The 25,969-nt window shown below is 41.3% G+C and overlaps 1 protein-coding gene across 2 annotated transcripts; it reads left to right on the top strand.

Annotated features, from left to right (window-relative positions):
• Positions 1 to 25,969, top strand: LOC124777733 (elongator complex protein 5). Of its 2 annotated transcripts, none has more exons than XM_047253232.1 (6): positions 1 to 203; positions 14,962 to 15,138; positions 15,305 to 15,487; positions 18,939 to 19,114; positions 22,576 to 22,742; positions 25,317 to 25,966. In XM_047253232.1, the coding sequence occupies exons 1-6, from the start codon at positions 149 to 151 to the stop codon at positions 25,423 to 25,425; spliced, it is 867 nt and encodes a 288-aa protein (XP_047109188.1). In that variant the 5' UTR covers positions 1 to 148; the 3' UTR covers positions 25,426 to 25,966. The 2 variants fall into 2 exon arrangements, with proteins under 2 accessions (XP_047109188.1, XP_047109189.1); XM_047253233.1 differs by lacking the exon at positions 1 to 203 and adding an exon at positions 274 to 384 and having other exon boundaries at positions 25,317 to 25,969.

The following is a 25,969-nucleotide window of genomic DNA, read 5'->3' as shown; positions in this document are numbered from 1 at the left end:
TATTATGTCTGTGGTACCAACTTGTGAAATGGTCTTGGAGACTCTAACCTCATTGGCGATTAAGATGAGTTACTGACTGAGTAGAGTCGCTGGTCTGTTTACATGGGATTGTTTTGATTTCGAAGCGCATAAGCTAAGAAAGGGAGGAATGTTGCTCGACATAATAACGCGAAAATTGCCGTCGAGATTGGTAATTATTCAAGGTAGGCTTAGTATGTTGTAAGTTTCTTCCAAGCGAATGAAGTACTCTGATACATTCAATTGCAAAACTTGTTTGTACGTTGCCCATTCACAAGCAAAGTATGTAGACAGGAAAAGTGAAGGCATGTAGGATTTAAGATTGTAGGATGCGGACGATCACGTACATAACGAAACCCATAACAGGTAGTATGACTAGTTCTAGTGTAGTGACCTTTCATCAGTAGTGCTCGGTAGGACACTGTGATGAAATGCACGTGACATATGACATCAGTTTCCGGTATAAAAGTAACTAATCTTTTGTTTGTTGTTGAAAGTTTATGGGAGTTCTAGGATTCTTTGCACCGTTGCGGTCTCAGTAATGCTTATGGAAAATGTGCCTTTTGTTGATAGTGGAGGTTGGCTTGATTTAAATTCCTACGAAATTATTACATACGAATGCTTGTCATCGTTTTTGGGTATCCGAGGCTCTGCGCAAGTGGGCTTTTAATTCCCTAAGATCTCGTGAGACCAAAATTTCACTCCTCTAATGCTATTAAAACGAGTAGAACACGTGGGCTACTGATGGAGGCTCCATCCAACGAACAAAGCACGTTTGAGTGTTTAGCAGTCAAGAGACGATTAATAAGCTAAGTAAAACTGCCACCTTGTAAGACGGAAAAGTGTTTTTTTTCCATTTGGGAGTCCAGCAGTTCAAATCCCTGCCCACGCCGCGCGGTTTGAGGCGTCATGTCACGGACTGCGCGGCCCCTCCCGCAGGAGGTTCGAGTCCTCCCTCGGGCATGGTGTGTGTATTACTCTTAGCATAGGTTCGGTTACTGTGTAAGTCTCGGGACCAGTGACCTAAGCAGTTTTGTCCCTTAGGAATTCACACACACACATTTTTTTCTCCCGCCCACCTAATCCCTAAATGCCTTGTAACGAAAATGCCAAAATGCAACTTTTAGTAAGAACTGTGGGCCGTACAGAAGCGTCCGATTCCACCGCCACCTTTACTCATGACGATATCAATATGACGGAAACGGCTAGTTCCAGCATATACATTCCTTGCGGGGTCAGGGATTTTCACCTGCCTCGAGATGACTGGGTGTTTGTGCTGTCCTCATCATTTCATCATCATTTGTGACAGTGGCGAGATTGGACTGAGCAAAGGTTGGGAATTAGTACAGGCGCCAATAACAGCGCAGTTAAGCACCCCACAAACCAATCATCATACTACAGCATATACAATATGACGACTATGACGTCACTATAAACATCCACCAACAAACGCGAACAAAAATAAAAATGACGCAATAACGTGTCGTTCCAAAAATAAAATGGAGCTCACGGGACAGTCGCTGAAAACTGGAAGTGTAGGCCAGGGACAAGCTAAATATGCAACAATAAAAACACTGCACCATCTGAAAACAAGTAATATCGAAAAAAAACTAAATTTTAAAATTTCGCCGCAGCAACGAAACCACAGGAATTGGACATTTCCCTTGACCAATATAGCTCAGTTACAGCTGTCGGTACCAAAAATTCAGCGCTTACAACTCCAAAAAGTGAAACCATAACTCCACCAACTCAAAAAACCAAATACCCCATGTTCCCTATATGAAGTAAAACACAACCAACCTACCATAAATATACAAGAGACGAAACATCACAATTACTAAACAATAAAACCAAAACAAAAATTACTTACCAGCTAAAGCCTCCAGCAATACTATCTAGGTCCCCCCCCCCCCCCCCCCCCCGCCACACACACACACACACACACCTCCTAAAGAAAGCACCTACTTGTGAACTTCACTTGTCATATCTATATCTAATTAAAAAGCAATAAAAATTACACTTATTTCTGCAAAACACCAAACTAATCAGACCTAACTAAAATGCCAAACACACAAACCAAAAAGCCTTAGTAGCTCATTGAAAACAGTTTCACAATCCACATTACCACACGAACTACCTGAACTAAAAACTTTGTTAGCACAATGACAACCGAAACTCAAATTAATCAAATACCACATGTTAAATTCAGCGAGTCTCCTTCAATCACCAGAGGGCACATCAAATACAACATCTACAAACACAACCAACTTAAAAACACCGTGCCATAGTGATGTCATATATCACACCACCATTATGTCACAGGTCAAAGGAGTTGCGTGGAATCTCTTTCCCTATTCTTCCCAAACCTGTGTCTGTGCTCTGTATAATCACCTCTTCCTTGATGGGACACTGAATTGTATAGGCCTATATATATTGAAATAAGTTTGTGATTGATGTTTGAATGAGGTGAATGGTAGATGCCAGCAATCAGTCAATCACAGCTGCTTCTGGTGGAGGGGAGAGGGGGTCAGGGAGAGACAACTCAAGGGGCAGATGTTTTCCTGAGGTAAAACAGTAAATAGTATACAATGGGGTACAGAATAAAATTGGGGAGAAAATAAATTTATGGAACACATTGACTGCAAAAGAGATTAGTTGATAGGACACAACCAGTGGCATCAAGGAATTATCAGTTTGATAATAAAGGAAATGTGGTTTTGGGGGGGGGGGGGGGGGGGGACGGCGGCAGCGGATAAAAATTGTAGAGGAAGACCAGGCTAGACTACAGTAATCAGGTTCAAATAACTATAGATTGCAATAGCTAGGCAGAAAAGAAGAGGATTGTACAGGATCGAGTAGGTGGAGAGCTGCATCAAACCAGTCTTCGGACTGAAGACTGCAGAAACAACATATTCAGTTTGTAACAGATGGTTTCACTGTTACACATGTTTGTCAGTAGAGTATTGTTTCACACTGGTGTTTGTGTTTAGCCAGAACAATGGATGAAATTGCAGTACCATAACAAAACTAAAGCAAAGTGATGTGCGCAAGCATACGATCACATGTAAATCCCCAAAAGTAAGATCCTCTGTCAGTAATGGCAAGAAGTCTTGAAAATCAACACTTAAGCCCACCATATCTTGCTCTCCTGATGCTGTTCAACTATTCAAAACACAACCCATCTTCTGTAGAGATAGTCTTTGAAATTTTACCCTAAGGATATTTATAAAGCTGGCTCTTCACCAGATATTAGCCAATGGCTAAAAGAGCCATTGCAGGCAACAGAACACCTTGCAGAGTGATCTTCTTCCATTCTCCGGGAAGAGCAAAAAACATACTGAGAAAGAGAGAAACTAACAAGATTTTAACCATGTAATCTTGCAGCACAATTGTAATGGACTCAAGGTGATCTTGCTACATCACTTAAGGCAAATGGGCAAATCTCAGAACTGTTCCTTTGAAAGGACATGGCCAATTTCCTTCCCTAATCCAAGTGGACCCATGATGTGGGGATAGCGTCATTGAAAAGTAGTCAAAACGTCCTCGGTCCCTGGCTCGAATCCTGCCACCACTTAAATTTTGAATAAAAATCATCAGGAAAGGTGGCTGAATACTTCATTCAGCCAATGAGCATGTCAACGAGAATGGAGGAGCAAACAGAGATTCAGGGCACTCTCTTGTTCTGGGGGGGGGGAGAGAAACTACCCCTAAAGGTGGAAGAATCAGCAATGATCAGTGGAATGAGGATGTAAGGCAATGAAAAGCACTGCATTAAAGGCACATAATGTGTATCTGCAGGACATGTGGTCTGTAATTTTAAAAACAAAAGTGTTATATGATGATGTCTCCATTTGCAAAAGATTCTGAACTAGTCCACCATTTGGATTTCTGGGAGGAACTGTCAAGGGGTTGGTGACCATGAAGAAAAGACTGAATAACCAACCAAAGGATAATACTCCAGGAGTCAGGGCATGGAATGTCAGAAGTTTGGAAGTGATAGGGAAGCTAGAAAATCTGGAAAGGGAAATGCTAAGGCTCAGTCTAGATATAATCTGGTCAATGAAGTGAAATCGAAAGAAGACAAGGATTTCTGGTCAGATGAGGATAGGGTAATAGCAGCAGCAGCAGAAAATGGTATAATGGGAGTATGATTCGTTACGAATAGGAAGGGAGGGTAGAGAGTGAGTTACTGTGAACAGTTCAGTGACAGGGTTGTTCTCATCAGAATTGACAGCAAACCAATGCCGACAACATTACTTCAGGTATACATGTCGATGTCTGAAGATGAAGAAATAGAGAAAGTTTATGAGCTAATTCAGTACGTACAGGGAGATGAAAATCTAATAGTTATGGGGGACTGGGGCTGCAGTTGTAGGGGAAGGAGCAGAAGAAAGGGTTACGAGAGAATATCGGCCTGGTGCTAGGAATGAGAGAAGAGAGATAATAAATTTCAGCTAGTCATAGTGAATTCTCTGTTCAAGAATCACAAGAGGAGGAGGTGTACCCGGAAAAGGGCAGGAGATACGGGAAGATTTCAGTTACATTACATCGTGGTCAAGCAGAGATTCTGAAATCAGATACTGGATTTTAAGGCTTACCTAGGGGCAGGTATAGACTCAGATTACAATTTAGTAGCGATGAAGAGTAGGCTGAAGTTTAGTAGACTAGTCAGGAAGAATCAATGCGCAAAGAAGTGGGATACTGAAGTACTAAGGAATGAAGAGAGATGCTTGAAGTTCTCTGAGGTCGTAGACACTGTGATAAGGAACAGCTCAGCTGGCAGTTTATCTGAAGAGGAATGGATATCTCCAAAAAGGGCAATTGCGGAAGTTGGAAAGAAAAACATGGGTACAAAGAAGATAACTGTGGGTAAAGGAAGAAATAATGCAGTTGATCGATGTAAGTAGCAGGTACAAAAATGTCCAGGGAAATTCCAGAATACAGAGATGCAAGTCACTTAGGAATGAAATAAATAAGAAATGCAGGGAAGCTAATGTTAAACGGCTGTGTGAAAAATGACGAAATCAAAAGAGAAATGAGTGTTGGAAGTACTGACACAGCATATAGGAAAGTTGAAACAACCTCAGCGAAATTAAAAGCGAGGGTGGTAACAATAAGAATGCAATGGGAAATCCAGTGTCAGACACAGAGAAGAGAGTGGATTGGTGGAAAGAGTACACTGAAGGCTTCTATGAAGGGGGGGGGGGGAGGCTTGTGTGATGATGGTATAGAATAAGAAACAGAATGTGATAAAGAACATGTAGGGGATGCAATATTAGAACCAGAATTTAAAATTGCTTCGGAAGATTTAGGATCGAGTAAGGCAGAATGGGTAGACAACATTCCATCAGAATTCCTAAAAACATTGGGGGAAGTAGCAAAATTACTATTACATTGGTGTGTAGAATGTATTATAAGTCTGGTGATATACCATCTGATTTTCGGAAAAATATCACCCACACAATTCTGAAGACTGCCAAGAGCCAACAAGAGTGAGAGTAATTGCACAATCTGCTCAACAGTTCATGTATCCAAGTTGCTGACAAGAAAATATACAGAAGAATGGAAAAGAAAATTGAGGATGTGTTAGATGACACAATTAGTTTGGCTTTAGGAAAGGTAAAGTCACCAGAGAGGCAGTCCTGACATTTCAGCTGATAATGAAGGCAATACTAAACAAGACTTATTCATAGGATTTGTCAACCTGGAAAAAGCTTTTGACAACGCCAAATGGTGCCACATGATTGAAATTCTGAGAAAAACAGGGGTAAGCTATAGGGCAAGATGGATGATATATAATGTGTAAAAGAGCCAAAAGGGAACAGTGAGAGTGGAAGACCAAGAACGAAGTGCTCAGATTAAAAATGCTGTAAGACATGGATGTAGTCTTTAGCCTCTGCTGTTCAGTCCATCCAATGACAGAAATAAAGGAAAGGTTCAAGAGTGAGATAAAATTCAGGGTGAAAAGATATCAGTGATAAGGTTTGCTGATGACATTGCCGTCCTCAGTGAAAGTGAAGTAGAATTATACGTACAGTTGAATGGAATGCACAGTCTGAGTACAGTATATGGATTGAGAGTAATGAGAAGTAGCAGAAATGGAAAAAGTGAGAAACTTAATATCAGAATTGTGGATCACTAAGTAGATGAAGTTATTTAATTGTGCTGGCTAGGTAGGGAAATAACCCATGATGGATGGAGCAAGGAGGACATAAAAAGCAGACTAGTTCTGGCAAAAAGGACATTCATGGCTAAGAGAAGTCTACTAGTATTAAACATAGTCTTTAATTTGAGAGATAAATTTGTGAGAATGTACGTTTGGAGCACAGCATTGTATTGCAGTGAGTCATGGATTGCAGGAAAACTGGAACTGAAGAGAATAGAAACAGCTGAGATGTGGTACTACAAAAGAATGTTAAAAATTAGGTGGACTGATAAGTTAAGGGATGAGGAGATTCTCTGCAAAATTGGTGAGGAAAGGGACTTATGGAAAACACTGACAAGAAGAAGGGACAGGATGATGGGACATCTGGTAAGACATCATGGTATAACTACTAGAGTGAGTTGTAGAGGGTAAAAACTATAGAGGAAAACGGAAATTGGAATACATCAAGCAAATAATTGAGGACATGGGATGCAAATGCTACTCTGAGATGAAGAGGTTGGCACGGGAAAGGAACTTGAGGGGTGCGGCATCAAACTAGTCAGAAGACCTACAACTTAAAAAAATATGTGAGCTTTTGTTCCATCTCTAATGACATCATCAATGGGACATTAGACTCTAATCTTCCTTTATGTAATGGGTTTTGTCTTTTAGCTAGTTAGTAGCTGTTGGCAAGAAACAAGGCTCACCTGAGACCACCAGACCTCCATTAGAAATTACTACATATGCTTTGAGAACTATATAAATATTGACATAGTTTCTCAAGATGTTTATTCATTGGTCCTGTTTGACCTATGTAGTGAGTGAGTGTGCCTAAATTCTAACCTAGAAGCTGTGGCTGTAAATATTGCATATTAATACCCATCAAGGCAATAGATGTAACACATATCTCCTCCCCCCCCCCCCACTCCCCACCCCCCCCCCCTTTTCAATGAGGTGGCCCTACTACAAGATAGACATGATTTACTAAAACAACTGTCCATCTTATTTCTAGGGGACTTCAGTATGCTCAATCCACTATTGAGAAGCAGAAATTACTCCTGCAGAGGTAAACTTGTTGAATGGTTTATCATGAATCTCGAATCTTTACATTCTCTTTATGGAAAAACCTACTAATTTTAGTGTATTGTATGGAACTTGCTCCATTATAAATTTAGCAGTTTGTAGTCCAGCCCTTACCCCCTAATCCAGTGAAACACCCAAGAAGACATTTGTGACAGTTTTTCCTGTGTCTTCACCTTTCAACCAGCATGCCCACCATGATGAACACCAAGATAGGCAAACTAGCTCATCTTCAAATCTAAATTAAAATGACTGAAACCAGGTGCTAAAAGAGTTAATTCTCTAAATTTGCAGCTGTATATGGGAAAACAGAGGCTTCCATACCACCTTGCCCACCCCCAGTCGGGGGCCATTGTCAGTTTTATACTGAAACCTGGGAAAGATTATCACTATCCTGATAACTATAAGCTATTTTATCTGACAGATAGACTACATAAGTATCCTGAAGGAATTTTTCGTGGTGACTACTCCAATATCTGGAGTTTGGAATGCTTGTGTGAATTCTACTATGTCTGTAGTTATTGATAAGCTTTGGTAGGTTGGTACTGACTTTGATAACCTTTCCCTGCTTAATAATGGCAGTAGTCAACATTCATTCTCATATTTCAACAGCCACATAAACCCAGTGTCAGCTTGCACCCCCCTGCAGGTCCGGGGGTAAGAATAGGCCCGAGGTATTTCTGCCTGTCGTCAGAGGAGACTAAAAGGAGTTTCACACGTTTTAGCCTTTATGTGATGGTCCCCTGTAGGGTTTGACCTCCATTCTTCAAAATTTTCTTGGAGAGTGAGCCAATTGGGGAAGGGCACCTTACATAATGCATAGTGTCCATCATGCATTGAGGTCTTTAGCCCACTTTCTCGTCATCGCATTTCAGTGCTGCTCATTCTCCATCTCTTGGCAGAGGACAGCTTCCTGGGTGCGTTTTCCACCATGCACTATGCAGTGTCACTTTCTGCATCGATGATGACCGGACCTGATACCCAGCAGGGTAGCCAGTCCGTTATGGTGGGGCCGCCATGTACCCTGTTGGTTGTAGCCCCCTGACCACACAGGTATCACTCTGCTGATGCCTGGGCCGTTAACTCCCCTTATATGCCAAGGGGTAGATGCCCATCCCCCTGGGACATCAGGACTCCTGGCAGTGGCCATCCTACCAGGTGACCTTTGCTGCGGCTGGGTGGCACCCGTGGGGAGGGCCCCTGGTCGGAGTGGGTGGCAACAGGGTGGATGACAAGTGATTGAGCGTAGCCCATCATCTCTTGCTGGTGGTGAAACACTAGCAGTCTCTAAATTCACGTGCTCAATTCAACGCACATAAGTACGACCCCAAATTGTTATCTTCCCTGGCCACACTATGGGAGGAACGTCAGGCTAAGGATGGCAGCGGATCTTACTTGCCCCGGTACCTTGTATGTTCGAGAGCTGATGGCGAATCTTTCATGATGATAAAGCCTCAGTTTTTTGTTGAGCATTTAGAGAATGTGTGGGGAGGTGGAGGGCTTGTCCAAAATGAGATCTGGGTCAGTCTTGATCAAAACAGCATCCTCTGCCCAGTCACGGGAATTACTCGCTTGTGACAAGCTGAGGGATGTTTCTGTAACCATCACACCCCACAAGAGCTTAAATACGGTCCAGGGTATCATATTTCACAGGGACATTCTTTTGCAGTCTGATGATGAGCTGCATGCCAATTTAGAGCAGCGAGATGTACATTTTGTCCACCGGGCTCCGAGGGATAATCAGGTTGCCACCAGTGCCTTCATCTTGGCCTTCTAGGATGATACATTACCCAGGAAGATCAAGGTGATAGTCTGCTGCTGTGATGTGAAGCCCTATATCCCTCCCCCAATGCGGTACTTTAAGTGCTGGAAGTTTGGCCATATGTTTTCCCGCCGTACTTCCAGTGTCACATGTCGAGATTGTGGACGCCTATCACATCCCAATACTCCATATGCCCCGCCTCCCATCTGTGACAACAGTGGAGAGCACAGTTTGCCTTGCTCGCCAGACTGCAGGATTCTCCAGAATGAAAAGAAAATCATGGCGTACAAGACTCTGGACTGATTGACCTACACTGAGGCTAAGAGAAAATTTGAATGCCTGCATCCTGTATGTGTGACATAATCTTACGCCGCCACTACAACAGTTCTGGCACCATCAGCTTCACCAACCCCAGTAACCTCTCAGAGCCAGAAGAATACACCTGCCGTCTTGATGGTGGGGGGCTTTTCCCTCCCTGTTGCTCCCACACTATATACTTCGGAACAAACAACACCCCCATCCCCCAACCATCGGGGATGCCCTTCCCCACTTCTAAGCTGGAGAAGTGTACGTCTTCTTCGGCTTCTCTCGCTAGGAAGGGGTCCGTTGGGTCACTCCATTCCCAGGCTTGTGCTAGTGGGAAGGATGACACTCAACAGTGGCTGAAGAGCTCAAAAGCAGCTGGTTGTGGGGCTTCACACACATCCTCGGTCCCAAAGACTGAGCCAGTGAAGTCATCCCAGCCAGGAAAACCCAAGGAGCAGTGAGAGAAATCCAAAAAGAAGGCCTCTAAGACCAAGGAAATTGTGGTGGCACCCACACCACCTCTACCTACAAGCTCTGTGTCTGAGGATGGCGTGGAGATTTTGGCGTCTGCCAAGGACCTAGGTCTCGCCAGACCCTCAGACACAATGGCTATAGACTGATCAGGCAAAAAGTCGGTGGCAGCAGGTACTCTGAGGCATAAACTGCCTCATTGAATGTTCCATTTCTTCCCAGTCTCACTATGACATCATCCTCCAGTGGAATTGCAGCAGTTTTTTCCACCGCCTGGCTGAGCTATAGCAGCTGTTAAGCTTTACATCTGCTATCTGCATTACCCTCCAGGAAACCTGGTTCCTGGCAATGTGGACTCTTGCCCTCCGCAGCTATAAGGGATATTACAGGAACCATAGCGACTATAATCGAGGGTCAGGTGGAGTTTGCGGTTATGTCCTAAACTCAGTCTGTGGTGAAACTGTGCCCCTTCACACCCCTCTTGAAGCTGTGGCTGTCAAAATAAGGACGACGCAGGAAATAACTGTCTGCAATGTATATCTTCCTCCAGATGGTGCAGTACCCCTGAATGTATTAGCTACACTTATTGATGGACTCCCTAAACGTTTCCTACTTTTGGGAGATTTTAACACCCATAACCCCTTGTGATGTGGCACCGTTCTTACTGGCCCAGGCAGAGATGTTGAAACTTTACTGCCTCAGTTTGCCCTCTGCCTCTTAAATACATGGGCCGCCACACATTTCAGTGTAACTCTTGGTAGTTACTTGGCCATTGATTTATCAATTTGCAGCCCAGGGCTTCTCCCATCTATCCACTGGAGAGCACATGACAACCTGTGTGGTAGTGACCATTTCCCAATCTTCCTGTCACTGCCCCGGCATCAGACCCATGGACGCCTGCCCAGATGGGCTTTAAACAAGGGGAATGGAAAACTTTCACCTCTGCTGTCGCCGTTGAATCTCCCCTACACGGCAACATCGATGTCATGGCTGAGAAGGTGACTACAACAATTGTTTCTGCGGCAGAAAACGTGAACTCTTGCTTTTTAGGGTGCCCTGGTGTAAGGGAGTCCCTTGGTGCTTGTTAGGAGTCGCTGAAGCAATTAAGGAGCGTCAGCGAGCTCTACAGCAGCGTAAGTGGCACCCTTCCCTGGAGCACCTCATAGCATTTAAACAGCTCCGTACCTGTGTTCGCCAACTTATCAAACAATGGAAGCAGGAGCGTTGGGAGAGATACATCTCGACCATTGGGTGCCATACGTCATCTTCCCAGGTCTGGGCAAAGATCAAACGTCTTTTCGGGTACCAGACCCCAACAGGTGTTCCCGGCATTATGATAAATGGCGTGTTATCCACCGATGCAAACATGATTGCCGAGCACTTTGCTTGAGCCTCTGTGTCGGAGAATTACCCCCCAGCCCTTCACATTCTCAAATGGCGGCTGGAAGGGAAAGTCCTCTCATTCACTACATGCCACAGTGGATCCTATAACGCCCCATTTACAGAGTGGGAGCTCCTCAGTACCCTTGCACATTGCCCCGACACAGCTCCTGGGCCTGATCGGATCCATAGCCAGGTGATTAAACATCTCTCATCTGACTACAAGCGACATATCCTCATCATCTTCAGCTGGATGTGGTGCGATGGCATCTTTCCATCGCAATGGCGGGAGAGCGCCATCATTCCGGTGCTCAAACTCAGTAAAAACCTACTTGATGTGGATAGCTATCAGCCCACCAACATTCTTTGTAAGCTGCTGTAACACACGGTATGTCGGCGGTTGGGTTGGGTCCCGGAGTCAAGTGGCCTTCTGGCTCCATGTCAGGGCAGCTTCCACCTCTCATAATCTTTTGTTCCTCAAGTCTGCCATTTGAACAGCCTTTTCCAGACACCAGCACCTGGTTGCTGGTGCATGAAGCATATAACACGACCTGGCGACATCATATCCTTGCCACATTGTATGAGTAGAGGCTCTAGGGCCAGCTCCCGATTTTTATCCAAAATTTCCTGTTGCTCGGTACTTTCCCGTGTCCAAGTTGGTGCCTCCCACAGTTCTATCCATATCCAGGAGAATGGAGTCTGACAGGGCTCCGTATTGAGTGTCTCTCTATTTTTAGTGGCCATTAACGGTCTAGCAGTAGCTGTCAGGCACTCCGTTTCACCTTCTCTGTATGCAGATGACTTCTGCATTTCGTACTGCTGCTCCAGTACTGGTGTTGCTGAGCGTTGCCTACAGGGAGACATCCACAGGGCGCAGTTTTCCGCCATGAAGACATGTGTCTTGCATTTCTGTCAGCGTCGTACTGTTCATCCGGAACCAGCACTTTACCTTAATGACGTTCCACTCACTGTAGTGGAGACATATTGATTCTTAGGTCTGGTTTTCAGTGCTCATTTGACTTGGCCTCCTCATCTTTGTGAGCTTAAGTGGAAGTTTTGGCACCACCTCAATGCCCTCTGCTGCCTCAGCAACACCAAGTAGCTGCCTCAGCAACACCAAGTAGGGTGCAGATCGCTCCACGCTGCTGCAACTCTACAGAGCCCTTGTTCAATCCAACCTTGACTATGGGAGTGTGATTTATGGTTTGGTGGCACCCTCAGCATTGCGTTTGTTCGACTCATTGCACCATTCGACTAGCGACAGGAGCTTTCAGGACGTGTCCAGTGACAAGCATACTGGTGGAGGCTGGAGTTGCTCCAGTGAAGATCAGACGTGCCCAACTGCTCGCCAGTTATGTTGCACACATTAATATCTGTCCTGAACATCCTAATTACCATCTTCTTTTCCCAACCACAGCAGTTCACCTCCGAATAGGCGGCCCAGGTCAGGGCTAATGATTGTGGTTCACGTGCGATAGCTTCTGTCTGAACTGGAGTCCTTCCTTTCACCACCTCTCCTCGAGGTCCATTCACATACACCTCCGTGGTGTTGCTGTAGGCCAAAGCTTTGCCTGGACCTTTCGTAGGCCCTAAGGACTCCATTAACCCTGTGGCTCTACGCTGTCACCTCTCGATTCTTGAAGTGTTCCGGGGCTCTGAAGTGGTTTACACTGGCGGCTTGATGACTAATGGTAATGTTGGCTTTGCCTTTGTCCACACAGGCCATACTGAATAGCATTCCTTGCCCGACGGCTTCAGTGTATTCACTGCAGAGCTGGTGGTCATATCTCGTGCACTTCAGTGTATCCGCTTATGCCCCGAGGAATCATTTCTTCTGTGTACTGACTCCTTGAACAGCCTATGAGCTATCGGCCAGTACTACTCTTGCTATCCTTTGGTGGAGTCCATCTATGCCCTGGACATGTCCCGTCATTCAGTGGTGTTTGTGTGGACCCCAGGACACATCGGCATCCCAGGCAATGAACTTGCCAACAGGCTGGCCAAACAGGCTACATGGAAAGCGCTTCTGGAGATGGGCATCTCTGAACCTGACCTGCGTTCTGACTTACGCCACAGGGTATTTCAGTTTGGGAGACTAAATGGCATAACAGTACGCACAACAAACTGCGTGTCACTAAGGAGACTACGAGTGTGTGGAAGACTTCCATGCGGACCTCTCGCAGGGAATCAGTTGTCCTCTGCAGGCTCCGCTTTGGCCACACTTGGACGACCCACGGTTACCTCTTGCATCTCAGTGTCGGTGTGGCGTCTGGTTGGCAGTGGCCCATATTCTGGTGCGCTGTCCCATTTTGACTGGCCAGCAACGAAATCTTGAGTTACTGGACTCATTGCCGCTCATTTTACCTGACAACGCCTCATTGGCTGACTTAGTTTTACAGTTTATTCGCGAGGGTGGGTTTTATCATTTAGCGCACGTCCTTTGTCCCTCTGTGTCCTCCACCCTAGTGCTTTTATGGTGGAGGTTTTAATGTGTTGCAGAGTGGCTGGCTTATCCTTATTATTCTCATGGTCGGCCAGCCACTGTTATCTGCTTTCTTGTTTTACTCTCTTCTGTTTCTAGCGTCTCTCTGTTGTTTTCTTTTCCTCTTTTGTTCCTTTTAGTGTTCATTGCCTGTCATTCGTTCTTGTGGTTTTTCCTTTTTTTCCGTGTTGTGTTATGTGTCTCGTCTGTTTTATTCTCACACTTGTGTCATTGTTTTATTAGGAACAAGGGACCAATGAACTTGTAGTTTGGTCCCTTCCCCCCTTCTTTCAAACCAACCAACCAACCAACCAACCATCAGCTTATACAGCTATCTGTCTACCACTGAACGGCTGTATCATTTTTACTACAACAGCACCCTTCAGTCAGATTCTCTATCTACCAAACATTTTATTTAATGTGGACAACTCATTTCTTTCAGTAACTAGACCTTCAGCATACTGGTAAGCTGCTACCTTATTTTCGTCGTGCCATTGTTGGCGAGCAGACCACCCCTTCATCAAAAGAACTGATGACCAAGCAGTCTCTCTTTCAGCAACAATCATAGCCATCATCCAAATGACACAGAAATAGTAATTAGTGTGTTATTATGTATATATTGGAATTTATGCTGATATTATGGGATAGTTTCTTAGTTGAAATCATCAGTGTTACTCCATCCTCAGTTCTTGGCATGTGAGAGAACAAACTTTGCTTTTTTGATCCTTAGCAACTTGAAATAATAAAGTGTATTAAAGTTAGCATAGAGCCTGCTATTGGTTATACTACCAGTAATCAAGTGAGCATGATTCTCTTACTTTCTGTATATAAGATTTATTAGATGTGATGGGGTTTCATTGTAAGCATCAACACTGGGCTAGTAATTGACATAACCACATTATTCTTTCTGAATGACTCACCTTAATTTGCATTACTATCTGGTTGTTTTGTTGTATGCTAGTGTAACATTCTGTCTACATTAGGTACGCTTGAGGTAAAAATAACAAAGGAGTGCAGAAGCTAGAAATTTGATTTAATTGTGGAAGGTGGCTGTTTGTTACTGAAACTTGTCAGCAGTAACAATAAGCAACCTGCTGATAATGTCGAGAGTTTCCTCGAGGGGTACATAAAATGTAATCTGGTGGCAGGCCTGAGAGCCGTACATTGAATATTTTGCGTAGTTTGACTGGGATACTTAACCAGGACGTGTTACATTACAAACATATATGTAAAGTATGAAGTGTAATTTCCTTTATTATTGTTGTTGTTGTTGTCATTGTTTCTATCTACCACATTGGATAAAAAATAATTTTGCAGATTCTGTTGAAAACACTGGAATATGCCTCTGGAAATCTTTTGTCAAACAAGCTACTTCAGGACCAAATACAGTGTGTATTTTAGCTCTTGATAACAACATAGCAAGACTCAAACCATGTGAAGGTGTGGAGATACTACAGTTCTTTGATTTTTTCTCATGTGAAGAAGATTGGACAGGTACTCAGTAATGTAGTTTATGTAGGTAAGCTTACGTATGAACCTACTTGTAATGACATAATCTTATACAAGTATTCATTAGTAGTGTTATACTGAAATTCATAAGACATTATCATAGTTTTTCCAGTAAACTGATTTTGCATTTTTGTGATCAAATATATTTTAGACTCGAGAGAGAATTCCAGCTCAACTGTAAGTTTGGTGGACAAATTATCCCATTTGGCTGCATCTAGCCAAGGAAAAGAATTTATATTGTGTATTGATTCACTGTCATCATTTATTCTGAAAACTGGGCTGAATCAGTGTTACAGGGATCTCCAAAACATCCTTTCATCATCAGTCTTAAAAGGTAAGTATGCTAATATACTGAACTGTTGGCAAAACCAAAAATAATGGTACCATCCATTGCTTTGACACAAACTGTTATCAATCTGGTGAATATCACTATATCGAGCTTATACAATAAGGTGACCAGGATGTCTGTTATTACACATGTAAATAGACACAAATGTGAAAAATATTTAATTTCAGAAATAACAGGAAACTAGTGAGGCAGCCATGAGAATTAGTGGGTTTTGGGTGGTGACAAACTAAATATATCATAATGCTAGTAACTTAAGACATACCAAAACAAATCAGGCAAACAAAATCCTGTCTTCAGCAAAACTACAGTAAGGAAAACATCTGAAAAACTGCTGTTGAACATTTAACTCGATCTGTTTGATTTGATGTACATAGCTCATTCAAAATCCACACTATGACAAGACTAGACACAACTAGACAATTCCACTATCTAACACTTCACTTGACATGTATAACTATTACGAAGTCAGCATTACCACAGCTCGCCCTTATAACTAATATTGAAAACATACCCTCACCAACGTTCATAGAACAAACCCCATGATATCTACCATTCACAATCCAGCGTAATTACCAACAACTAAAAACATAACCTCAAAAAAAAAAAAAAAAAAAAAAATGAAAAACTGCATTTGTACCAATTTCAGTATACAAGAAACGCACAATTATGCTCATAAACACACATACCATACACACTTCAATATAAAATAAAAACATACTTATCGACCAAAGTCAGCTTACATATAAATCGAGCAATCTATTGATAGCAAAAATTTCATCAACACAATCTCTTGAATGGTCATGCTGTACCTCTCAAACTAGGATCCCCTCCAGATAGAATGACATATGTCGTCCTGTTGACGGCTCCACGTACACTGATCCCTGGTTCGAGATGCAGCAACTTTGGTCAGTCTCATATGTTCTCGACAAATGTTAACAGTTGATACACTCAGCAATTAAACTGACCAACTGTAGGAATTTAATCATGCTTGATGTGTCGTCCCCTATTGCAGCATGCAGGGATCTATTTATCAATCCATAACTAACAAAACTGATACATAAACTTAAATCTCAACCATAACCAACACACTGCATTACAAATTCCAAACCTGAAAATAGATGTGCTGCTCAAAGCTGCCGACATCAAAATAACTAAAAAACCATTATAAACTCCTCCAATATTATTCTCACAAATAGCATTCAGGAAGTCCAATGAATCACTAACAAAGCACACAAACAATTTAGAATCAAACATCCCACACTAGAGAACACCAATTCAACATGCGCTCTGCAAACATGATCCACTTGAAATACACTGCACCACAATGATGTCCCTACACAGTTACTGCACGGGTCAAAGGAGATAGGTGGTACCACAAACTTTGGTTGATCCAAATTGTCCTACATTTTTTGACAGATTGTAAAATATGTTCTAGATTATCTGGCAGAATTAAAATGCTTTCATGAAATTCAAAAATAATTTAATAGGTTTCAGTTAAGAGTGTTAGTACCTGTCATTAAATAAATCCACAGTTCCTCTATTCTTGCCCATTTGACCTCATAATCTGTGTCTGCTAAAGACTGTCAGAATATTTTGCTCTTACCAGCCCCTTCCTCTGCACATATGAACAGAAATTAATCTGCGTAAATTATTTTCTATTTACACTTCTGATTCCAATCTGTAAATTTGTATTGTTGTTTATTATTATTTTATTTATCAATGGTAATTGAAAATTCACTGATTTCATCCATAACATTCCTTAATCTGTTATTGCACGTGCATCCCTGGGAGACTGTCATAGGCTGAAAGGATATGGACTTAATTCCCAAGCTGGGAACTGGTTAATGTTTCCATCCATCTTGGTGTCATAAGCCCAGTTATGGAAGCTGCGTGATAAGGCAGTGGAAACAATGTGTGTGATAGGGAATGTAGGAATCTTTCAAGTCATTGCCTATATCATGAGGAAGATGGTAATCTTGAACAAGGACAACGGGCCATAGATTAACAATATAGTAGTAAGTTTGACAGTGCTGGGAGGTCATTCATCAGTGAGCAGACTTTGAAGCTAGTGCTGTTACTTGGCTGTTTTGTACTTGCTTAAGCATACATTACACAGCCTGGATGAAAAATTCTTTCCCAGCTAATTGTAGGGAACTCTTCTACCTGTTAGAATTTCTTGCTTATCAAAAGTGAGAACTCGCATACGGCTTGGAGAGAGAACAAAGAGCAACAGTGCTCTACAGAAGCCATTTCCAAAAGGAAGGTCAAAGGCAGTGGCTAATAAGTAGTCCTCCATTAGTGGTGCTAGATGGAAGAGGGTAGTCCTATACTACTTCTTTCTCAGAAAAAGGGCGAAGGACAGAGCTGTAGATAAAGCATATCCACACCAAGAAAAGATATATGCAAAAGATTATCTGGAGAATATCCATAGGTAAAATTCTCATAATACTTTGTGCTGTTGACACAGAAAGATGTAAATATTTGCACAAGGGAATGAGCTATTCCTAGTCTTCTAGTGATTGTCATCAACTGGTCACTGAGATAAATACATAATAGCTGGAAGAAAAGTTCACCTAATACAAGATTGCAAAGCATAGAAGTAAAAGAAACAAATTCATTTTGTTGCTTGGTTGTGTTCTCATGGGCAGTACTTTATGGCTTGCTCACAAATATGAATCTTTTGGTGCAACTGCTTGTTCACACACTTCATTTTACCTGTTTTTATTTCGAATTGAACATTAAGAATAGTATGTTCAAAAAAAGATACAGTTGTAAATTTTTCTTGTATCTGATTACCCTACCATCATACTACTGTGATAGGTATTGGTGTTCTTATTTATAATCATCATCTGTTTGACAACCATTGATGGATAAAGATCTCTTCTCAATTTTTCATGCATTGAGGCCTTCAGTTGTACATATCTGTGTAGCACTTCTGTGTTTCCCAACACCTGCTACCCACTTTAAATTATGTCGTTGACTCAATCTTTTCTTTTTCCTCAAAATTCTGCAAAGAATTTCCTGGCTACTTCTCCCAGCTCCATCCATGTCATTTTCGTAAGTTGTAATTACCTGTTCCACTCCAATTTGTTCCCTGATTGATTTGTTTTTCTTTACATTTCTCCCAGTAATTATGGACATGCTAGTTGGCTTGCTTGCTAAAGTACGTGTCCACTGCCTTCATTCAAAACTTTAGTTTATCACTGATTGCTAACTTTCCATTTTAGATGCACTAGAAGGTTGTCGGAAAACTTTCTTTAGCTTAGCAGAAATACTCTAGGTCATTTTTACTCTTCTACTGTTTCCTTATTCTTGCGGTCTTTCAAAATGCATAACACTTAATTTTAGAGCTTATGTGATGCATATTTCTTTATGTTTTTGTGTTGCAGACTTGTTTTCCTTTCTAACAGTTTACAACAAAACCAACGTCTTACAGGTGTCAGTGTTAAACAGATGATTTGTTTGGTTCACGAAGATGTCCTAATGAATCGGGATCTGACTATAGCCCAGTTGAAACATCTTGCATCTACTTATATACAGATATCTGCAGTACAAGGAAAACCTGTAGCCACTACAATCCACCGAAAAACAGCTGGCAAAATATCAAAATCGGTACATTTTTCTTCCTTTTAATTAATGTATATATAATACTTACCTGTGAATGGGACTGAGAGATTTTTTTCATGTAGCAGTTATTTATTATATATTTATGTACTTAAATTGATTTATGTTTGTGTCTAATGTATTTATATATGTGTTTGTTTCTGGTGATGCGGTTATGGAAGAATAACTCTGTAACACCTGGAGCAATTTCAACCAAATTCAGTAAATGTATCTGGGGAAAAAATACTATGGGCCCTAGAACTCCTAGGAATGAGGAAGGAGTTGAAGAACAAAGCAACTGGCATTTAAAGCATAACTCTGGGACATGCGGAGGAATTTCAGCCAAACTTAGTATGCACATGACTTACTGCAGAGAAAAATATTGGGGTTTTGGAAGGGAGCAGGGGTGTTAAGAAGACACTCCTAGTCCAACTAGAAGCAAGAGTAGGCGTGGGAAGTGGATGGCATATAAAAAATGACTAATACTTGTGTAGAATCCATAGCTGTTGCTGAGCTGATTGCGCGTTGTTCCAACCAATGATATTTTTCCCCTAGGGGTTTGGTGGAGGTGGTTCTGAAAAAAGACAAAAGTAATACTACTGATACTAAATACTATTAATACTCATAATATTTGGAGTTGATAGACTGAATGGTTAAAGACCTAAGACCTAATGACAGATGGCCTATAGGGGTGGGTGTGGGCGTTTGATGGGAAGGTGGTGGTGGCATGTAAATTTGTAAATTATGTGGGAAGCAATGTCAACTGGATTTGTAATACATATCACTGGCAATCTGAAAAACACTGGGGGAGGGGGAGGGGGGGGGGTAAGACATCCCCTAGATGTAGGAAAGGAGGTAGGACCATGGAAAATAGTATGAAATATCTAACATTAGTTTCATTATCAAAAGGCCTCTGGGGTCATTGACTGGTTAGTGACAGCTCCTATGACATTTCATCCCCACTGTCAGGTAGGAGTGGGGTGGAGTGACATAAAAATACATAAATGGCCAACACCAGACAATCATATCGTATGAACAAATAAATAATAACCTCGTTTTTCCAAAAACTATATATAATACATTTTGAAAGAGAAAGCATTCACTTCTCACACACAGCCTTGCCACCAAAGGATGACTTTTCTGCATTGCAGTGTGTTGAAAGTCTCATGTAGGCCTCCATAGGCAGGCACTACCCCCTGAACCTAGTCCACAAATAGATTTCCCATGCCACATCCTCACATACCTAAATCCTCCCACCATCTCCGAGAATGAGCTACAGAGAAGTGCCCCCCCCCCCCCCCTCCACACACACACACACACACACACACACACACACACACACACACACACACACACACACACACAACCAAAAAAAATGAGAGAGAGAGAGAGAGAGAGCCAGTATCACCCTGGACTGGAACAACTGAAACATATCCTCCTTCAAGGCTTTGATTATCTCTCATCATGCCCTTGAATGAGGGACGTCCTACCAAGATCCTTCCCACTCCTAAAGTGGTTTACTGTCATCAACCCAACCTATGCAACATCCTGGTCCACCCCTATGCCACCCCCACTCCCAACCCTTTGTCACAGGGATAATGTCGCTGTGAGAGGCCCAGGTGCAAGACCTGCCCAATGCATCCATTCAGCACTTCCTACTCCACTCCTGTCATCCTACCCTATCCAGGCAGGGCCAACTGTGAAAGTAGTCACATCATATACCATCTCTGCTGCAAACACAGCATAGCATTTTATGTCAGTATGACTTTCAAATAGCTGTCCACTAGGATGAATGGCAACTGGCAAACTGTTGCCAAGAACAAAGTTGACAATCCAGTGGCACAACATGCAGCTGAGCATAACTTGCTCAGTTTCAGTTTCTGCTGCACAACATGGGCCATCTGGATCCTTCCCTTCACCAAGAGCTTTCACGAAGAGTGTCTCTGAACTATGCGGATGAAAGTTATTTGTGCCACACATCCTTCACTCCCATAATTGTACTGCCCTCTATGTCCTGGCCTCTTATCTCCAGTGATCTACTGTCCCCACACCCTCCCCTAACAGTTTCCCCTACCTGTGACCTGTCGCCTCTTCCTAAATTCAGGTTCTGGCATCAACTTTAGAGTGCAATGACAACCGTGTATCATATTCCTAGGCAGTGCTCCTGCAACCCCTCATTCCTACCCAGCAAACTGCTGCCTCCCACCAAGCCACTAGCCACTCACCCCAACCCCTCTCCTTGCCTCCTGCCTCTGTTTCTCTCTACCCATCCCACCCAACACAATCTACTCCACCTGCTGAAATGCGTCACTGTGTGTCTGCTTGTTGGTGAGTGGTCTCCTTTAACCCAAAAGTATTTACATTCTGTCAGACCTATACTAGAAAAATCAATTAGTTATAATTATTGCCATTTAACCATATGTTAATTTAAGTTGCCCAAAGTGGATATAAAGGTGATGTAATGAAGAGTAAACTATCACAAGGCTCAGGCAAAGTGAGACTTACATACAGTAAGGATTGAAAGGTAAAAATGCGTTTAACAGTTGAGAATAAGAATTTTAGTTATGAACTGTTAGCACTTGATCAGAGAAAAATGAGAGATAAACAAAAAATCATAATGTGAATGGAAGTTAAAGGTAAATAAAAGCACAGTGGTGATAGACAGGAAATTAAACTATGTAACAAATTCAGGCCTGCTGGTAAAGATACATTAGAAGATTATATTAAAATGCAGTCTATAAGTAGTGAAGTGGAGAATATAAGCCTGTGGAAGGCAACAGAGAAAGTAAAGAGGAAAGACATGAAAATGTATCATGATGTCATGGACAGCAACTGCTAAGCTTCAGATGCTTTGATTTTGTTTGGTTTCACAGATCATTCTTTCCCTGCCTAAGAATGCTTTGTCTCAATGATGGGGCTGGAGTGTGTGGTGATAGCAGAGCATTTAGGGAAGGATTTAAAACTAATCCGTTCTCATTGATAAGATCGATCAATTAGGCAGTAATGATGTAACACACAGACCACAGCTACGTATTAGCAAGTACATTGGAGATACTGATTGGATCGCAAAAGGTTATTTTGTTGGAAGAATTTTTGATGCTGTTGATTACTTTCATCACATGACTAAAGAAAGGCATGCTTTGAGCCACATTGATTTTAGGAATTCACTTTGTCTCATCAGTTTTAGAAAATGAAACAATTTGTAGTATGGCTGGTACATTTACTGAGTGAGTTTATGACAGAACACTTCTATTTTCCTTGAAACCAGTGATTGCACAATCTCCCTACAGCTGGGTTTATTTTATTTTTATGGCGTTTACACACACACACACACACACACACACACACACACACACACACACACACAGAGAGAGAGAGAGAGAGAGAGAGAGAGAGAGAGAGAGATATTCTTGTGTGTCTCTTGCTTTATTTTCTCCATTAGCAATATGTAATTGTTGATTCTTTTGTAGGTGGAGCAATTTCATATAAATGATGAATTTTCAGTAAGTTGCACAAAAGTTGATTTTATGAAAAAAGTAACTTCTGATGTCCAGAATGAACCAAAATCAACGTTCAACTTAGAGCTTTGTGCAGCAGAGAAAGAAGCTAAAAACCAGCTTGTCCTACCATACATTCGGTAAATTGAACCACAGTAGAAAATCATAATTATGTATGCATTGTCTATGTGAAGTTTACCAGGCTTTTATAATCATTATTTAAACTGTTATCTATAGAATCTGAAGCTGACCTTTACTATCAACAGGACTCATTTGTGATTTAAATTAATTTTCATTTGTTAGATGAATAGCATATAGAAATTTGCTGTCATTGAGCACAAATTTTCTCTTGTTTGATAACATTTCAAGTAACCAACAATAGAGCCCTCCTACAGAAAATATTGAGAGGTAATAGATCTTGAGCTTAAAATGTAACCAACTTTCATTGCTACAACTCATATACTTAACTTCTTGATTTTTGCCATCTTGAATGCATAATCTCTACCTGTAATGAAAGTCTGGGTTTTTCTCATGTATCTCAGGGGCTGATTGACTAGTTAATCAAATCTAATGATGGAACCAATACAATAAAATACTTATTTATTGCACCACAGACTGACACAGGTTTAGTGCCTAAAAATGATGTAACACAAAGACCACAGCTACTACTGCTGTTCCTTGTATATCTTCTAATAATCATGAATTTACAACATACATTGTTTCAAACAGATTTTTTTTTTAAGTTTAAAATTCAAGTTTCATCAGTTCTGCAGCATATTCTGGGTCCATTCATTGAAGTAGTGTTGTTAATAAGCATGCATTGTACATTACAACTAAGTCTGCATGCATATACTTGTTCCTCCATGTCATGGCTGTCAAACAGAGCATACTACTCTGTGAAAATGTCTCAGTATTTATCAAGCTCTAACTGTAGGCAGTCCAGTTCCCTTGTCACTCCTGGCTGACCATCACTCCATTTCCAACACAACTGAAGATGACAGCAGTTTCCATTAGTTTCACAGAAATTGTATTCATTTCTGTGCTCATTGTTTTCCACTGAACAGTAGTATGCGACTTTAACTACAGAAGTTCTGTTAATAACCAACTATATTTGCATTCTGGAGATAACCAATTCATATTCTTGTATGTGTATCCAGTTTAGGTTTTGCATGGTGCCCTTAAATCTCTTAAGGCAATTTCTGATATGATTCCCTTAAAAAGAACGTGGCTGATTTCCTTCTTAATGCTTTTCTTAATTTAATCTTATACTCAGTTGGCCTCATTGTAATTGGGCTGTTAAACCCTAACAGTCGTTCGTTCATTCTTCCACAGCTAAGAATTGTAAAGTGTGATAACACTTTACAAACAGGCACATGATTTGAGTCCCATTAGTGGATTTTTTTTTGTGTAGTTTGGCTGAAAAATGGAGAGATGTTGGCACAAATTCAAAGTCATTTTTGTATGCATCAGTGTATGGGTTCAGATCCAAATATTTCCGGTGTCTTACAGTGCAAAAGCATGAGTCACTGTTGATGCCTATAGCTGTTGAAAGTGGCACTTTAAACAGGTTACATTCTCAGATAGACTGCGCAAGAAGTCGTTGCAGCAATCCATGAATTATAGGCACACTATTGACCCTGAGGAGGAGGCAATGGTGCAAGTATATCACCTACACTGTAGCATTGTGGAAATTAGTGATCTTCACATAGTAGGCTTACATGAGCAGATTTGACTTCATTCAATCATCCTGTTCTGTAGATCTCACCAAGAAGGAGAACCATGAGCAACATTGAATGAGTCAAGGTATATACGAGGGTGTGCTGAAAAGTAATGCCTCTGAATATTTTATGTGAAAATTCTTTAAGATTTTTAAATAAAAAAAATAAACATTCTTCTTCTTTAATCTTCATTTTTATATATTTATTTCTCAACATAGTCACCCTGGCAACAAACACATTTCTCCCATTGTGAGACCAGTTTGTTGATACCTTTTCTGTAGAATGTTTGATTTTGTTGATGGAGCCACAACCTCACCTCTGCTTGCACCATTTCATCACTATCAAAATGAAATCCTTGAAGGTGATCTTTAAGTTTTTAAAACAGATGAAAATTAGATGAGACCGTGTCGGGACTATATGGAGGATGGTCGATGACAGTGAACCTGTGGCATAGGATTGTTGCAGTGCTCATTGTGGTCACATTGTCATGCTGAAGGAAAGGGTGCTCCATGTGTGAACGAACTCTTTGAATTTCAAACTCGATTACAGGATGCGAATTCTCACACACTGACATTTGAGTTCAAGACTGCAATGTTACAAGCTACAATTTGGAGCCATGTAGTGGCAGAGGGCTACAGATATGTAGATAGAAAGAATAAAGATGTAGAAAGTTAATAACATGTGTTTTATTTCACCAGTTGTAAGAGTTTTCACATAACAAATTTGGAGGCAGTACTTTTCAGCAATGTTACCTGTCTGAGTATGTTTGTAAGCATTTTATTTTTCAGTGCTTTTTGTCTTGAATGCTCCCAAAAGAGACTTCAGCATTCAGTTTGTTCTCCAATGAAGCACTTCATTGCAAAATATGACAGCAAACAAAGTTGTTTGCAGCAATATGGAAATTTAAACTGGATATTGGAGACCTGTGAATAGTTTGCATATTGCACTTCTGAACACTTATATCTTGATATTAACTACTGTTGTATCTTTTTTCAGGAAGCAAGATGACGATGAATCAAAAAAGAGTGGTGGTGAAATATTTTACAAGCTGGAAGAATCTGATGACTGGGATGAAGATGATCCTGATGATGATTTAGATGTGTGAGAGTGTTTTTTCTCTCATATGAAAGCTGAGCTGTACCTATGAAATCATAACTGTGATTACATGTGGCAATATATTCACATTAAGGTGTGGCAGAAGGCTTTGTATGATCTAGTAGGTTGTTGGTCAAAAGCTCTTATATTTGCATCCATGTGATGAATGATGAGTCTTAAGACTATGATCAGGGAAACTTAAGACATTATAAGTGATCGGATCCTTATTGTTCAGTGGCTTTTTAAGCTCAAACAACATGTAAGGAAATAAGTGTGTGAATGAAATAATTACGTGTACATCTGTTTGCAATAGAGCAGTTATCTTATTTATAAGAAGTTCACAGGTTTTTGATTATTGACAGCATGAAAACTAAATACTCAGCAGTGACTACAGATTTTCTTGTAATTTTAATTCTGAGAGCATTACTCTAATAGCAGAATGTATGTGGCTAAATACTAAACTGGTTGCAAATTTCGCAATTTTATTTTTAACATGAATTTAAAAGTTACTCATATTTTTGAACCCAATAAAGAGATTCACAATATTAAATGTA

This window comes from Schistocerca piceifrons, chromosome 2, assembly GCF_021461385.2.
Source record: "Schistocerca piceifrons isolate TAMUIC-IGC-003096 chromosome 2, iqSchPice1.1, whole genome shotgun sequence".
Classification (NCBI taxonomy): domain Eukaryota; kingdom Metazoa; phylum Arthropoda; class Insecta; order Orthoptera; family Acrididae; genus Schistocerca; species Schistocerca piceifrons.
Note: the sequence above shows the minus strand (reverse complement) of the source record. Positions and strands in the feature narration are given on the sequence as shown.